Source organism: Stegodyphus dumicola, chromosome 10, assembly GCF_044657685.1.
Source record: "Stegodyphus dumicola isolate Sdum_Otavi_A_Nest chromosome 10, ASM4465768v1".
Lineage (NCBI taxonomy): Eukaryota > Metazoa > Arthropoda > Arachnida > Araneae > Eresidae > Stegodyphus > Stegodyphus dumicola.
The window spans coordinates 34,335,074-34,351,502 of record NC_140777.1 but is presented as its reverse complement, the minus strand read 5'-3'; the positions used below and the strand labels follow the sequence as shown (position 1 = coordinate 34,351,502).

The 16,429-nt window shown below is 34.2% G+C and overlaps 1 protein-coding gene across 4 annotated transcripts in view; it reads right to left on the bottom strand.

The window, feature by feature from the left end:
* The window catches only part of LOC118199488 (uncharacterized), a 140,460-nt gene that overhangs the window by 61,334 nt on the left and 62,697 nt on the right, over positions 1-16,429 (bottom strand). For all 4 annotated transcript variants that reach the window (XM_085824870.1, XM_085824869.1, XM_085824871.1 and 1 more), the window contains 2 exons: positions 15,481-15,549; positions 13,869-13,940 (listed from right to left, as the gene is read on the bottom strand). In XM_085824870.1, the coding sequence (XP_085680996.1) occupies positions 13,869-13,940; positions 15,481-15,549 (141 nt within the window). The remainder of the gene's footprint in view (positions 1-13,868; positions 13,941-15,480; positions 15,550-16,429) is intronic.

Here is a 16,429-nt window from a genome sequence, read left to right as displayed (position 1 = left end):
TGGGAAGGAAGGAGTAATCAAATGTGCATGCATACAGCACACACAAAAACAAAAATATATATATATATATATATATATATATATAATAATAATAATAAAAATTTTTAAAAAGTTGGTAGTGGCTTTCGAGCTCCTGATTTTAGATCATTCTGATCTCGAACTTTGTACCATATATGTATATATATATATAATCTATTGCTTTAAGCAAAGAACTATTAAAACTATTAAAAATATGTATAAAAAGTTTTGGAAAATAGTTTTACAACATTACCTTAATAACTGCTTTACAATCTTTTTTGTTTATCAGACAAAACCACACTGAAATCATTTACTGCAAATTATTTTATTGCTTACTTTGTCAAAAAAAGAAATCTTGGCTATTTAATTCACTTCCTTCAGACACTCATTCTGAATCCATTATAAAAGCTATTTTGGCCCACAAAAATAAGTAAAGAAAGTGAAAATTACAGAAAATACAAAATGGTTAGGTTTTCCATTCAGGGTGAGAAATTTCACTGTAAAAAATGTAAAGAAAGTTAGACTAGCAGTGCCAATGCTTAGCAATGTTCTGAAATACAAAAAACAACTGTGAAATATAATGAAATATGTAAGTAGCGATAAATTCAACAATGTAATTTCATTCTTCGGCGCATGATATGGGACACCGACCATACAGGCTAAGAGCCAAACACGTGACATGCAACATTGACCAAGAAGGGGTTAAACAGATCCCTTTGGGAGAAGAGCTGAGTGGGATGGAAACCAATAGTTTTCTCACTAAAAGTGAAATTTTATGAAGCCTTCATACAGCAACAAAATGACTGTTCCAAGTTCCTGTAACAGACTGAAGCACCATTTACGAACTCTTTTGCAACTATTTCACTGTTTCTTCTACCCATCAATGACAGAAACTGGTCTTCAGATTCAGTTGTTACTCTTGGCTAGCTATCTACTAACTGATTCACTGCTTAAAATGCAGTTCCAAGCTTTTGATATGATACTCCAGGAGATAATGGATATTGGGTGATCTTCATTTGAGTTCCTGCTGCTAGAATTTTTATCATTTAACTGCCACATGTATGCTTCACTTAAATTAGGGATTCCCAACTAGGGGTGTAGGTAGAATTCTATGGGGGCTACAAAATTTTCATTTTTAGTTTAAAAATTATATGCATGATATTGATGCATGTGCAAAACATATTGTCATCAACATATTTGTCACACATATTATTAATGTTAATAAAATTTTGCAATGTAATGTATGCTAATTAATTCTGAGTGTATTCTGTTGTGATTCTACATTCATGACCTGCTCTTTCTCTTCTGCCTCTAATAAACAGTGATGAAAGAACTACACTGGTTATCATAAATTAAGGGAAAATCACAAAAATAGCATTAACTCCCTCAAAAATAAGCCAAACCATGTAAAATTTGAATATGTTGCCAAGTAAGAGTAGCAGAGTAATATTGCAATATGCAAATAGTGGCTCTGCACTTGGAATACGTTATCTGTGAAGAGCATAAAAGTCCATGTTTGAGAGCAAGCCCACATATTTCACAGTGATAGTGACATCAGAAATCTGAGATAGCCAATTCGTTACTATGACCTCCAGGCATCATTTGCCTGCAGAACTACGATGGAGAGCCATTGGGAGAGGCAGGACAAAGTCAAACAAAGGTGGCCAGATGGCTAAATGCAAGTCCTTCTGTGGTTCATAGACTTTGGAGGCAATTTTAAACCACAGTTTCGGTATCTAAGAGGTTCAGCCACAGACGGCCAACTGCTACAACGAGCATCGATGACCAATATTTAACATTATGTGCATGCAGGAATAGAACTGCTACTCCGATTTTTCTTAGATCCTCCCTTGCTGCAGCCACCGAAAGGTTGGTAACTACGCGTAGAAGGCGTCATGAAGGTGGTCTGTATGCGAGGCAACCAGCCATTTGCGTGCCTTTCACGTCATGCCATAGGAGGGAGTGTTTTCAGTGGGCACAACATGTCCACTGGACGCTTAATCAATGGAGGGCTGTTCTCTTTATGGGCGAGTCCAGGTTTAGTCTAGAAAGCAATAGTAAGCGTTATTTGATATGGAGAGAACCTGGAACCTGTTATCATCCGTCAAACATTCGTGAAAGAGATGCAAACGGAAGAGGTAGTGTCTGTGTTTGGGGTGACATCTCTTTGGGTAGACGCACAGACCTCCATGTCTTTCCAAGGGGAACAGTGAATGCTCAGGTTTATAGAGATGACATCATTAATGTTTATGTGTTCCCATATGCCGGGGCAATAGGTGATGCTTTCCTCTTACAGGACGACAATGCAAAACCACACAGGGCTCGCATCGTAGATGATTATCTTCAACAGGAAACAATTATACGCATAGAATGGCCAGCTCGATCCCCTGACTTGAAGCCTATCGAGCACTGTATTTTGCCCGAGCTTGAACTGGCACTGTATTTTGAGACCTTAAGCCTTTTGCTTGCAAGTGCATAACCTTCCCAGAAATTATACGGCATCCTTCGGCTTCTCTCAAAGTACTTCATGATTGTCTTGTCATGGCAGCTTTTGAGAGGTTCTATTTGCACCTAGCATTGCAGATTATTATCCATAGAGATTTATTTTGAGTGGAGTCTAGTTTATTTTCTATGGCTTCATTAGCTGTGGAAAAGGCTTTACATCCTTTTCCTTCGTATTTCATCAGTGGCCTGATGTATGCATAATATGTGGTCACAAGAATGTCTTGCATTACACCCCATTTGGTCCCTGCCAGTCCTTTTAGTACGCATGTCTTCTTGGTAGCTCTGCTTGCTATATCATCAATGTGTTGAGACTAATTCATCCTAGAGTCCAATTCTTTTCCCAGCTACACAGCTGTAGGCTCTGTAGCTATTAGCATCATACTGAATGTCTATCTGATATTTCTTTTTCTTCTTGTTGAAAATGAATAGCTGTGGCATGGTCTTTTGTCTTTGCTCACAATCACATTTTTTTCTATGCACCATAATTTAAGGTACTCAAGTGCGAGGTTTAGCATTTGCTCAGGGCAGGTACATTTTGCTGGTAACCCAGATTATTACATTGTCAGCGAAGCACAAAATTTAGATACCCAGGATCTTTTTTTGTACAGTTATCAAATCATTTACCCCTTACTTGTTGCGCTTATCTCTCAAATGTGCAGCCAATGCAAATAAATTTGGTCACACCTGTATCTCACATAGGCCCTGCTTTTGCATTAAAAAGTCAAGGGAATACCAAATTTTATCGCACACGTATCAATTTGATTTACACAGACGGTTCCCAGATGGCAGCACAGTAGTTGTTAGTTGATTATATATCAGTAGTATGTAGATTCAGAATATTTTTTCCATTAGAACATGTTTTGAAAGGATTCAATGCTCATCACTTTTCGATGTTTCATTTTTATAAAATGAAGTGAAAAAGAGGAATTAAATCTTGGAGAATCGGGAAGTGATTCAAAAGTCTGATTTTGATTCTGAAGTATTGGATTTTGAAGAGTGATGATCCAGCTCAACTGTTACCAGGACACAAATGGAACCAAATTATGCCAAATGTCCCAGATATTTGTCCTCCACATTTTCAGTTCAAATTGTTGCCTGAAGCTAATATTTCATTTCAAACCAGTTCAGGTGTTTTACAATATTATAAGCATTTTATTAATGATGAAATAGTGGGTATAACTGCAAAAGAAACTAATCATTATGCTGAGCAATCAGGTTGTTGGGAAAAAGAAACTGAAAGGCAGTAGAGAATGAAAACCATATCAGGTTTACAAGGTATTATTTAAAAAAAAAAAAAAAAAAAAAAAAAAAAAAGGAAGAGAGCATGTGGACTAGGAAAACATCAGTAGAAACTTTTTTCCGTAAGATTATGTCATATTACTGTGAAATAAAAAATACAGTACAATGTCCGAGATCCGGATGTCCAATAACCAGAATGATCTTAAATCTGGACCTCAAAGCCACCACCAACATTTTTGTTGTTGTTTTTGTAGGCTTAACGCATGCACATTTAATTTTAATTTCCTCCCTCTGTGCATAATGAAACATGTGGAAGAGTCCCGATTCTTAATTTCACTTTGGCACTAAATAAAATATCTTGTTACTGAAGAAACAATCTGTTAAGTTCCTTCCCCTAGCGGATGACTTTTCCGAAACTTTTTCTCCTCAAGGCTAAAAGACAATTAAAGGAAGGCTAAAAGACAATATCTAACTGGAAAAACCAGTCGAGTCAGACTGGTGGGGTGACGAGGAGACTTGGGAACTCTTGGAGTGGACCGGCAAGCATGCCGTTTGAAAGGAGATAACTAAAACATGTTTTTGCGCGCTTTGTATTGTATATAGTATTTTTTTTCTTATGGATAACAGTGATTTCGTTTTGTGGAATATTGTGTACCGTTATGTGTAATAAATTAGTGGACAAAGTTTCAAAGCTGATGACGATTATTTTCCTGTTATGGTGAATGCACGAAAAGAACCCGCCTCGTGTCTGAACGAACGCAAGGTGTGACAAATGGCGCCGCGGCTTGGATCGTGCGAAAAAGGAAATCACCAAATAGTGAAAATACTAGATGAATATGGTGAAAAAAAAGATAGTTAAAGGAAGATAAATTGAGATCTAGTGATATTTCGCGAAGAGATAACCAATGCAAAAAGATGTCCATGAAGGGAGAAAATGGCACGCTTTAGGCCACGCGTGGAAAGAAGGTTTATGAAATCTCGCCGTGTTATAAAGTGATCAGCCAGTGTGTGGTCAAAAGTGTTCATCAGTATTACTGTGTTGTGTGTTGGCGCAACGTGTTGGTGATTATATTTTACAGTGTGGAGTTAGAGCATTATTCGACATTTTCGACTATCGGGATCAAAGGTAAGTCTCTCTTAATTTCTTGGGAAGCACAATATGTAAATAAAGAGAGCTCCCTCCCTATAATTACTATAGTAACTGAGAAAAATTTAAATTGTGTTAAAGTCGGTTAATAACATGATTAGATTGCCAGGCATCAAAGCCAACAGACACTTAGAAAGTATATTTGATATGCAAATAAGGGATTATGATTCTTTTTGTTATTAAAGAGATATTATATGCTAAATGAATGTTAAAATAGTTCAGAAATATATCAGAAGTAGTTTTGGAACATTTAATTGTGTGCTCATGTTACTAATTAAGGTCGAAATGATTACTGTTTTTGTTGTTGCTGTATTTTGACAAAATGTTTTAATCATTAAAGTTAATAGGTTGATTAAAAATTAATTGGTTTAATGATTTGAGAACAATAAGTAAATGTTTGTGTCATTGCCAGAATACGTAAAGTATTACGGCATAAGGCCAAAGTATTCAGAACTATTTTTGTACTAATTCAAAAGCTAATATAATTTTTAATATTTATGTGTTAACAATATATGGTGAAATATATGTTAATAGTGTAATACAAGAAAGGTATTATTCATGATTGTGTTCCCTAATGATAATGTTTGCTAAATGAATAATGGTAGTATTCAGTAGTAATGAAATATGTAAGTTTGCCTGTAAAATTAAGTGTTATTTATGTGTCGTATGTGTAAAGCTGTAAAACAAAATATCAGATGTTAATATGGGTCCTAAAAGGAGAAATAAGCCGTCAGAAGAATCTGATGAAATTATTAAGAACATGCAGGCTCAAATTAAGTTAAAGGAATGGAGCTGCAGCTAGAAAAGTGTAAGTTAGAGGCAGATGAGCCTAAAGACCGATTAAATTAGATGGAATTTCGGGAAAGACAATTAGAGAGAGAACATGAGATAAAAATTAAAGAACTAGAAATTCATAGGAGGAAAATAGATAAAGGAGGAAGTAAATCGGGCTCAGAGGATGAAGAAGTTTCAGATGCTGAAAGCAAGGAAAATGATTTTTTGAAACATTTAAAAATAATGAAAGGAGTTATGATTGACCCGCCATCTAAAGCTGAGGAATGGCCGTTCTTTTTCCATTATGCGGAAATGATGTTTAATCTCTATAAAATTCCTGACGAACATAAGGGGGAAATTATTTTGCAGAGTTTAAAAACCAAAGTTAAAAACTTGATCGCAACTCTGAGTGAAAGGGATTTGATATTCTCAGTATATTAGGATTAAAGACACAGTATTGAAAGAATTCCAGATTACCCCATTACAACATAAAAAGAATTTAGAAAAATGTGTAAAAATGTATGAGGAAACGTATACTCAACACATAGCGAGGATTGAGGCAGCACTTGATTTCTACTTAGAATCCAGAAAATTAAGACTTTTGATAAATTAAGAAAACTATTCATTGTCGATCAAGTAAAAGATCAATTACCCGCAAATGTTAAGGCGCATATACTGTTAAAAAGAGGTAGAAAACTGGTTACCTCTGTCAGAGCTTGCAAATAATTTGGATGATTACGTTGCAGCAATGCCCCAGGAATTATAATACGAGTGCTCAGGAAGTAAATAAAATGGGACCAAAACAAGAATTTGTAAGACAAGGGGGAAAATTAGGGTGACCAAATAAGAGTAAGGGAAATTTTAGTTCTGATTACAGGGTCGATAAAGAGACGTATAAGGGAATAAAGACTTGGAATCTCGAGGAATGGTGCAGGCAAATAAGAAAATTCTAAAATGTTTTCAGTGTCAGGGGGAAATGAAACGTTTTTGTCCAGTGATAAACCAAATAGCAAAACCCAAGAGAAGAAGCAAAAAAGAGGATACGGATGAGGTGGAAGCAAAGGGATTAAATAAAATATGCATAGGGTTGAAGTTAGCTAACTATGCAGAAGAAATTCCATTAACTAGGGCAAGTGAGGAATTACCTAGGATAGATCTACAAATAGGCAACGCTAGGTTCAAAGGAGTGATTGATAGCGGAGCACAGGTTACTGTAATCTGGAAAACGGTAGTTCCACAGAAATATTTGGAGCCTGGAGGGAAGATATGGTTACAACCCACCATAGGACCCCAGGTAGAAGCCCAATTAGTTACAGTACCTATCAGTATCTGGTCAGGAGAAGAGGATGTACAGCCTTATGTAAATGTTCATGCAGCAGTAGTGCATAATTTGAACGAGGAAGCGCTAGTGACGCCTCGAGATTTTATACTTCTCAGGGAACAAAGAGATCTATACTGGGGAGAAAATAAGGATAAGAAACTAGTATTGGGAGTTGGTCAGGTATCGAATAACTTGGATGGAAAGGAATCGAATGACCCAGAAAAAGTCCATTACGAGGTCGAAGGTGAAACGGAAATATCTCGAACTACACCATTGGTAAGAAGTAAAGATGAGGGGGAAGTAGAATTGGGAGGCAAGTGTCAACTGATAATCCACCCCTATCGCAAACTCAATGTTTTAGACAGGAGCAAGCGGGATGTGGTTCGCTGAAAAGCGCATTCATGGATGCACCTAATAACAAGAATGGGTATTGGCTAGAGTCAGGAATTTTGTACAATATAGGAAGTATCAATGGGCAGCGATGTAGTCAATTAGTTGTTCCTCAAAGCCGTAGGAAAGAAATCATGAAGTTGGCTCACAAAAGCTTACAAGGGGGGCACTTCACAGCAAAGAAGAAGGCGGAAAGGACTAAAATGTCGTTTTGGTGGGAAGGTTTGTCAAAGGAGGTGCAGAAGTGGTGTGAAGCTTGCAAGGAATGCCAGTTACGAAGGAAAGTGAAGGATAGGGGCTCCAATTACAGCCATAGGGAGGCCAGAACTTCCACTCCAAGTGGTAAATGTGGACATTTTAGGGCCGATTGAACCGAAATCTTCTAGAGGGCACCAATATGTGTTATGTGTTGTTGATCAACATAGCAGATGACTGGAGGCAATTCCACTAAAGGCAGTGACAGCAAAGGCTACCTACCTGTGATGCTTTCATTGACATTTTCATGCGAACAAGAGTTCCGAGAATGATCGCCATAGATAACGGAACAAACTTTAAGGCTAAGCTAACACAAGAGTTTTTAAGTAGATTAGGGGCCTCACCAAAATTTTCTACGCCAGGTTATCCGCAGTCAAACGGGCTAGTGGAAAGGTGGATTGGAACAACGAAGTCAATGTTACATCATGCGATAAATACTCAAGGAAGAAACTCGGATAAGCAGTTACCATATTTGTTATGGGCTTATAGGGAGATACCGAATTCAACTACCGGAGTCTCACCATTTTTGCTAATATATGGTCGTGTGCCAGTTGGACCACTGGCGATACTTAAATCGAGTTGGGTAGATGAGACGGTATTACCACAAGGAGTTGGGGAATCCGTTACTGAATATTTAATTTCTCTTCGAAATAGGTTCCAGGATGCGGAGAAATTTGCTAAAGAAAATTCGGAAGCTAAGCAGCAGAAATATGCTCATCATCATAATTTGAGGTCTAAGGAAAGGGAATTCAAGATAGGAGATGAGGTAGTAGTAATCATACAAACGTCAACAAATAAACTTTGCTCAAAATGGACAGGACCTGGAGAAATAATTGAGAAAAAGTCTCCACATTCATATTTGGTAAAATTGCCGGATGAATCTGTTAGATATTTGCATCAAAATAAGTTGCGGAAATACATACAACCGATAAATGCAGTCGGGATAATCTATGAGGCTGACACAGAATTTGAAGAGGTGCAGCATGTGCCTATTCAAAGAAACCCGGAAGTAGAAAAACTTTTAGATAGGATTTGTGTTTCAGATGAATGGAAACATTTAGATAGGGTCACAAAGGGGTCAGTTGAGCAAATTGATCAAATCTTTCCATGTAGTGTTTGACGGGAAGATTAAATGTACTAAGGTAGGATCCCACAGTATCAGGTTAACCCTTTGATGGTTATGAACGAGTTCAGCTCGCAATCGAATCGTGCTTCATAATGCGCGCAAACGAGTTCCGCTCGGGAGCAAGATTTTGACCGAAATGGTTAGTAACGAGCACTACTCGCGTAGTGAAATTTTTCCCCAATGCACGCTGGCGAGCTGACTTCGTTCGCCATTATTATTCTGCACTGATTGTGTTTCAAACGAATGCTACTCACGAAATTTAGTTAGTTTTACCATCTACAGATGGCAGTACGAGTTCCATGAATTTCTTTGCATAATGAAGGTGGATTTTTTTTTTGACCTTGTTCATTTTATACGTATTTTGGTGCGGTTTTTAGGGTGTTTGTACATTAAAATGGCTCAAAAGCGAAAGTTAGATAGCTATGAGGATGATTATGATTGTGATACAGAAAGCTTATCAAGTTTTGAATCTGATGAAGACTTTGTTCACAGTATTTCAAGCTCAAAAGATGATTCAAGCGATGAGGAAGATTTTTCGAGTGTTCGACAGTGGTGTATAATTGATTCAAGTTCTCACGCTCCTAGCCAATTTAGTTTTACTGGTGATGTAGGCATGAAAGCTTGCATGACAAATATTTCTGAAAATCTCTATTATTTTTTTTTTTTTGTGTGTGTGTGTGTGTGTGTGTTTGTTATTGTAACACCAGAAAAGATATGTTCAATGCTAATATGTCAAAGAGTACATGGATATTGTAACGTTTATTTATTTATTTATTGTATTATTCTGGTTACTCTAGAATAGGTAATATCACTACTAATACGTCATTATTGTTTTACTGTGTTATTATGGTAGCTCTAGTAAAAGAATTATTCATTACAGAAGTGTCAGAGAGTTGTTTTGATATTGCAATGTTTTGTTTGTATTGCTATAGAAATTTGGACATGTGCAGTTTTTATGTTTATTTATTTATTTATTTATTGTGTGTGGGGGGGGTTGTTTATAACGGTAGCATGACTTTTTTTTTCCCCTCTCTCTCTCTATTTTGTTCCACTGTGTTTACTTGTGCTGTGCCCAGGGAAAGAGGGATTACCTGGTAAGGTTCGAACTAATGATGGTTTCAAATTTTTCGACTAAGTCAGAAATATTTATAAACCAGAGGGGAGGTGTGAAGTTCCTTCCCTTAGCAGAAGACTTTTTTGAAACTTTTTCTCCTCTACGCTGAAAGACAATTAAAGGAAGTGACGTAGCTAACTGGAAAAACCGGTCGACTCAGACTGGTGGAGTGACGAGGAGACCTTGGGAACTTTTGGAGTGGACCCGGCAAGCATGCCGTTTGAAAGGAGATAACTAAAACATGTTTTTGTGTGCTTTATATCGTATATAGTATTTTTTTTTTCTTATGGATAACAGTGATTTTGTTTTGTGGAATATTGTGTACCGTTATGTGTAATAAATTAGTGGATAAAGTTTCAAAGCTGATGAAGATTATTTTCCTGTTATGGTGAATGCACGAAAAGAACCCGCCTCGTGTCTGAACGGGTGCGAGGTCTGACACAATCCTTTTAGCATAAATTTGTATGATCAATAATTTGGCTCTGTTACTGCATATCTGCTTGGCATACATCTCAAACGAAACATTCAAAATACATACACCATTGATTTTACACCTGCTAATATTTTATATCCCTGACGGCAACCTGACGAATCATTATTTGTTATATTTTACGTTTATCAACAAATGACAACTTGAGTAATGACTCATGTAGTGATGCCTAAATAATTTCTTTTTTTATGTTAGTAACTGAATAATAAAAAGTATGGTAACCTTTTATGTTGACATTACACTTGGCGAAGATTAGAGATTTAACTTAAATGCTCTAAGAAATGTTGACGAGGAAAACTTTAATAAAAATTTCTTTCCATATGCTAAAAATAGAATTTGTTACTGAAAGATTACATTTAGTGCTATTTGTATTAAGCATAACTGATTTCTTATTTACAAAAACACAGAACAAGCATCGTATGGACGCACTGGGCGGCAGAATTTAGGGAAAGCAAAGGGAGGCGCTTGGTAGCAGAATTTAGGACCCACAGAGAATGCATCAAGTAGCAAGAAACCTAGCGCTGGCCCTCAATAAGCCTTAAGTATAAGTGAGAATTTATTTATTCAGGACTCAGATAAGCCTTAAACATGTGTAAGAAATAAACATAAGTATAATAAATAACTAAACTAATACAATAAATTTTATGATGACAGCCACAAATTTTAAAGGTTTTCAGATATCGCAAACCAAAGGTGAAATTTTCCAATTAATGGATTTTGTAAAGAAACGTGGAGAAGCAGTAATAAATGAAGATGATATAAAAGAAGTTTTTCATTGTGATAACAATGCTCCTCAATCATCATTCAATTAATGGATGGCGAAATCTGTAGTATGGTTCTAAATCCAGAAAATACCGCTTCTGATAGTGAAGAAAGAGGACACAGAGGTTACTGAAAACAAATTCGACACAGCAATTACAGAACTTCAACAGTGTAACTAAACAAGAAATTATATCTGTCTACAGAATTTAAGAGAAAGTATTAGCACAAAAAACAAAGCAACTTACATTGAAAGAAATGTTTACTAAAGTAAACAAATAAATATAAAGCTTCCTTTTTGTACGTGTGTGTGTGTGTGTAAATTTTGATACCCTTTAGATTATAAATGCTTCATGATTTCACAAATCACATGTTCATATCTTTAATTTTATAATTTCTACATGCCATCTTACTAGATTTAAACTGATGATCTAATATCCGGAAAAATTCCAAATCCGGAATCGCGGAAGTCCCGACGAGTCCAGATCTCGGACTTTGTACTGTACTTGCATATTGTGAATAATTATTCTTATAACCCAGAAAATCATCCTAAACCGAAACTCTGCAAAATGTAACTTATCTGTGAGCATCTGAATAAAGTATATAAAAAAAACAATTACTTCAGAAAGCGATATTACCATAGATGAAATGCTGATGCTGATGCTGTAATGCTGAGCTGAAGGTTTTAGAACATTTATTCTGTGCCAATAAAACCCTTGAAAAAAAGCAAAATTTGGTATCAACATATATATGCTAAGCGAATCTAAATCTAGTTCAGGTTATATATGGTCATTTATTACACATACTGGGAAAGGTACTTCATTTCATGCTAAATTCCTATCTCTATCGGTACCTTCATAAATTGTTATGACTCTGATGATACCATTATTGAAACAAGGCTTGTGCATCACCTTAGATAATTAGTATACTTCAACAGAATTATGCGATATCCTTTTGACTTACCAAACAGATGCGTCAAATGGAAGGGCAAAAATGAAGTAACAATGTTATTATCATTTCATGATTCTAAAACTGTTGAAGTTATGACAAAATAGAAAACTGAAAACAAAACCAAAGGTAGTAATTGACTACAATAAAAAATGGGAAGTGTGAATCTTGTAGATCAATACCTTTCTAGTTATCAAGTAGCAAGAAAGAGTGGGGGGAAAATATTACAAAAAATATTCTTACTTTTTTAGACCAAGCCGTTTTCAACGCTCTTCTCTAATTCAATTTTTTTTTTTTTTTTTTTTTTTTTCTTTACTCCAAATTTCACCCCTGGTGTGGCCATATAAGCTCTGGTGTAAGTTTTGGGTTTCTGTGAATAACAAATCAGTTATTCTTTATTCAAATAACACTAAATGTAATCTTTTGGCCTATGAGTATCAGTAACTAAATCTATTTTTAGCACATGGAAAGAAATGTTTGTTAAATTTTTCTTAGTCAACATTTCTTAGAGCACTTAACTTAAATCTGTAATCATCCCCAAGAAAAATGTCAACAGAAAAAATTACCATACTCTTAGTTATTCAATTACTAATACATATAAAAAAATTTATTGTTTAGGCATCCCTGCATGAGTCATTCATTACACAAGTTGTTCTGCTGATAAACATATGGAGATGAAAGCCAAATATAATAAATAATGATTCACCATGTTAGGGTCAAGGATATAAAATATTAAGTGCTGTCAAGGAAGTTTCTATGTAGAATGTTTTGTTTTGAGATGTATGCCAAGTAGATATGCAGATAAGGAGTCAAATTATTGGTCACATAAATTTATGCTAAAATGATTTTTTTTAATAAATAGGTATTTTATTTAATGCCAAAGTGAAATTAAGAATGTCTTATGGGGGGGAATCAAATGTGCATGGGTAAAGCATAGGATTTAAAAAAAAAAAAAAAAAAAAAATGTTGGTGGTGGCTTTGAGGTAATCCAGATATTGGACATCCAGATCTCGGACTTTGTACTGTATTTCCCATACTATTACTAAAATCAACTAAACTTTAAAAAATAATTTATGTATACAAATGTAAAGGAGAGAAAAAAAATCTCTTAAATCATTTTAGAAAATTATTAAACTATTAAAAGATATACATTCTGATGATCTCCAACTATTTGTGATATTATAATACAAAGTGATTGATTAAAATTCATATATTATGCCATTATTAAAAATGCTCTGAATTGGACCCACAACAAATAAAATATTCAACAAAAGCTAGCTTTCATGAAGAAGAAGGTTAGCTTCCATGGCACTCTGTAAATGAAGATATGTCCTGGTATTAGTGATTTCCTTTCAAGCAATAGGATAATTGATAAGACAGCAATACTAAGGACTTATAAATGTCAGTTACTGCCTTCAGTACTAAGATCCAACTTTATCATGTACAGTCTAATTCCACCTTTCTTCAATACAATTGCATCTAAGCTCTGGATTTATTAAGTTCCAGAATTCATAAAATAGCCAGTAACAATCATCTAGTACTCAAAATGCACTGTTGAAAGTATAAGTCTTTTATATTTATTAATTATTAGGGGCAGTGCTCCATACTTTTTATTACTCACAATATAAAATTGTAGACAAATTTTAAGAAAATTTTTTGTTCATAAACCTTTTTTTTTTTTTTTTTAAATAACACTTATTTAATAAAAACTTTTTTTTAAAACTTGCAGTATCTTAAAAACACAGGATTCACTGAATTTTTAAAGTTATAAAGAGTTTTAACCTGAGATAGGAATTGCTGACTTGGCCCAGGTGGTAGTACTACGGTATTTGGATTCATCGGTTGCATGGCTCCCTGAAATTATGGTACATCATGCTTTAGCGGAAAAAAGTATATATACATTTGCTATACATAAAAACTAATCTTGCTTTTAGTTCTAATTACAACATGATACATTTTTCCAGTAATTACAAAAGTTTATTTTACACCACTTTGCTTTTACAAAAGATACACATTAGTATTTCTTTCAGTTTATAAAATAAGTTCGAAGAAATTATTTCAAAAAAAAAAAAAAAATGAAAAGCAAAAAAGTTGTGCATTTTTACTTTACATAATGAAAAAAAAATAATAATACTTTTTTTTAAAACAGCATGCAGATTTCATTGATGTTTTGACTGTTTACAAAGAACTGTTAGTGTTACAAAGAACTTAAAAAAAGTGCTAGTCTAAGAAGCCAAATATAACATCAGACATTTAGCCTTTCACAACCACAGCAGACAGCAAAGCTTGACACTCTGCAGTACGACATACAGACAAACTGTATGCATAAAACAGCCTGCAAGATTCTATACTAGATCATTTTCCTTCTGTAGCTTAAACTTTTCCATCTCCCATTACCTAATATCCAATAATTAAGTTTAATGTGCTATCACAGATTTAACCCTACTATGTTGTCTTTCCAAATTCAAAATGTTCAACTATGCCACAAATTATTTCAAAAAAAAAAAAAAAAATGAAAAGCAAAAAAGTTGTGCATTTTTACTTTACATAATGAAAAAAAAATAATAATAATACTTCTTTTTAAAACAGCATGCAGATTTCATTGATGTTTTGACTGCTTACAAAGAACTGTTAGTGTTACAAAGAACTTAAAAAAAGTGCTAGTCTAACAAGCCAAATATACCATCACACATTTAGCCTTTCACAACCACAGCAGACAGCAAAGCTTGACACTCTGCAGTACGACATACAGACAAACTGTATGCATAAAACAGCCTGCAAGATTCTATACTAGAACATTTTCCTTCTGTAGCTTAAACTTTTCCATCTCCCATTACCTAATATCCAATAATTAAGTTTAATGTGCTATCACAGATTTAACCCTACTATGTTGTCTTTCCAAATTCAAAATGTTCAACTATGCCACAAACTTTATTTTTAGATATTTGGGCTATATACTTATCATATTGCACTTGTTTTATTATTTAGAACTTATGCAATATTTGGTATAATGAATAAATCCTAAACTGGTAAATGCATAAAGTCATTTTTTGAAGCCTGGGGGCGGGCATGTTTCTGATGTAAATTAATAATATTTTGCTCTTCAGTTCATAAAACTTTAACTCGTGAAAAGTTTCTGAGCAATGGTCTAGTCTCTTAAAGCAGGGAAAGCTTCACATAGCATTTCTTGAACTTATTATTTTTACACTGCAATTAAAATAAAAAATAAGATTACATATAAACAGAGGAAAATAAGATTTTTTTTTTTTAATTGCACAAGGGCTTTTTCTCAAATGTGATTTATAGTTTAAAGTAGCTTTTTTTTTATTTTTAAATTTATTATTATTATTATTATTACTATTATTATTATTATTATTATTATTCCCACTCTTACTTGTAATATTTGTTGGCTTGAGACTGCTGGTATAGTTGATATAGATGAATTGCTAACTGGTTGAGCAAACTGAAAGAGATTTTTACATTATCTTATTATGCACATCTCACAAATAAATAAGTAAATGATAATGCCATAATTGACCATAAATGATAATGACCATAATTAATATAATCTGAGCTAAAAACAAGGGTTATTAAAAAGTACCAATAGTAAATAAACATAAAGAAGTTGTAAACTCTGTTTGATATAAAGATAATAAAAAACAATAATCATATTTATTAAGGATTTAAATAATTAAATTAAGGATTACATTGTACCTTTTTTTAAAACAGTCTTTGCATTGCTGATAGAATTAGTCTTCTGATATAATCTGTCTTATTCAAAGTGGATTCCACATAAAAAATACAAGCTCAGAAACTAATGCAGTCTGTTTACCAGTACATTTCAGCATTTCTTAATTTTGGAAGGTGAAACTACATGGCATGCATTATTTCTATTTTTTTAAGCTGCATATTTATTCTAGCATTCTTAATTTTAGTTTTAATTTAGCATTTATATACTACTTTGTATGATTTAATGTTTTTTCCAGCAGCCTGTTTCCAGTTTCCTCATAGCATGCATCATCTTACAAATTTTCCCTGTACACTTATGCTATTTTCCAACTATCTTGTGCTATATACAATCTCTATAAACAGCAATAGGTCTTTCCCAGATTTTTAAAATTCACTTTCAATACACAGATTCTCAGCTACCATTTAGTATTTACTTATCCTCATTTTTTTAATACAGAATTTTCAGCTCTGCAATGCCAAACACTGCATCTGATTTTCAGAACCTGCTTTATTGTTATCACGAAAAATTTTAGATATCATATTTCAAACAAAAACATCCATTAATACCGCTCTTGAATTCATCTGATTGATGTTTTTCACGACATCTGTATGTA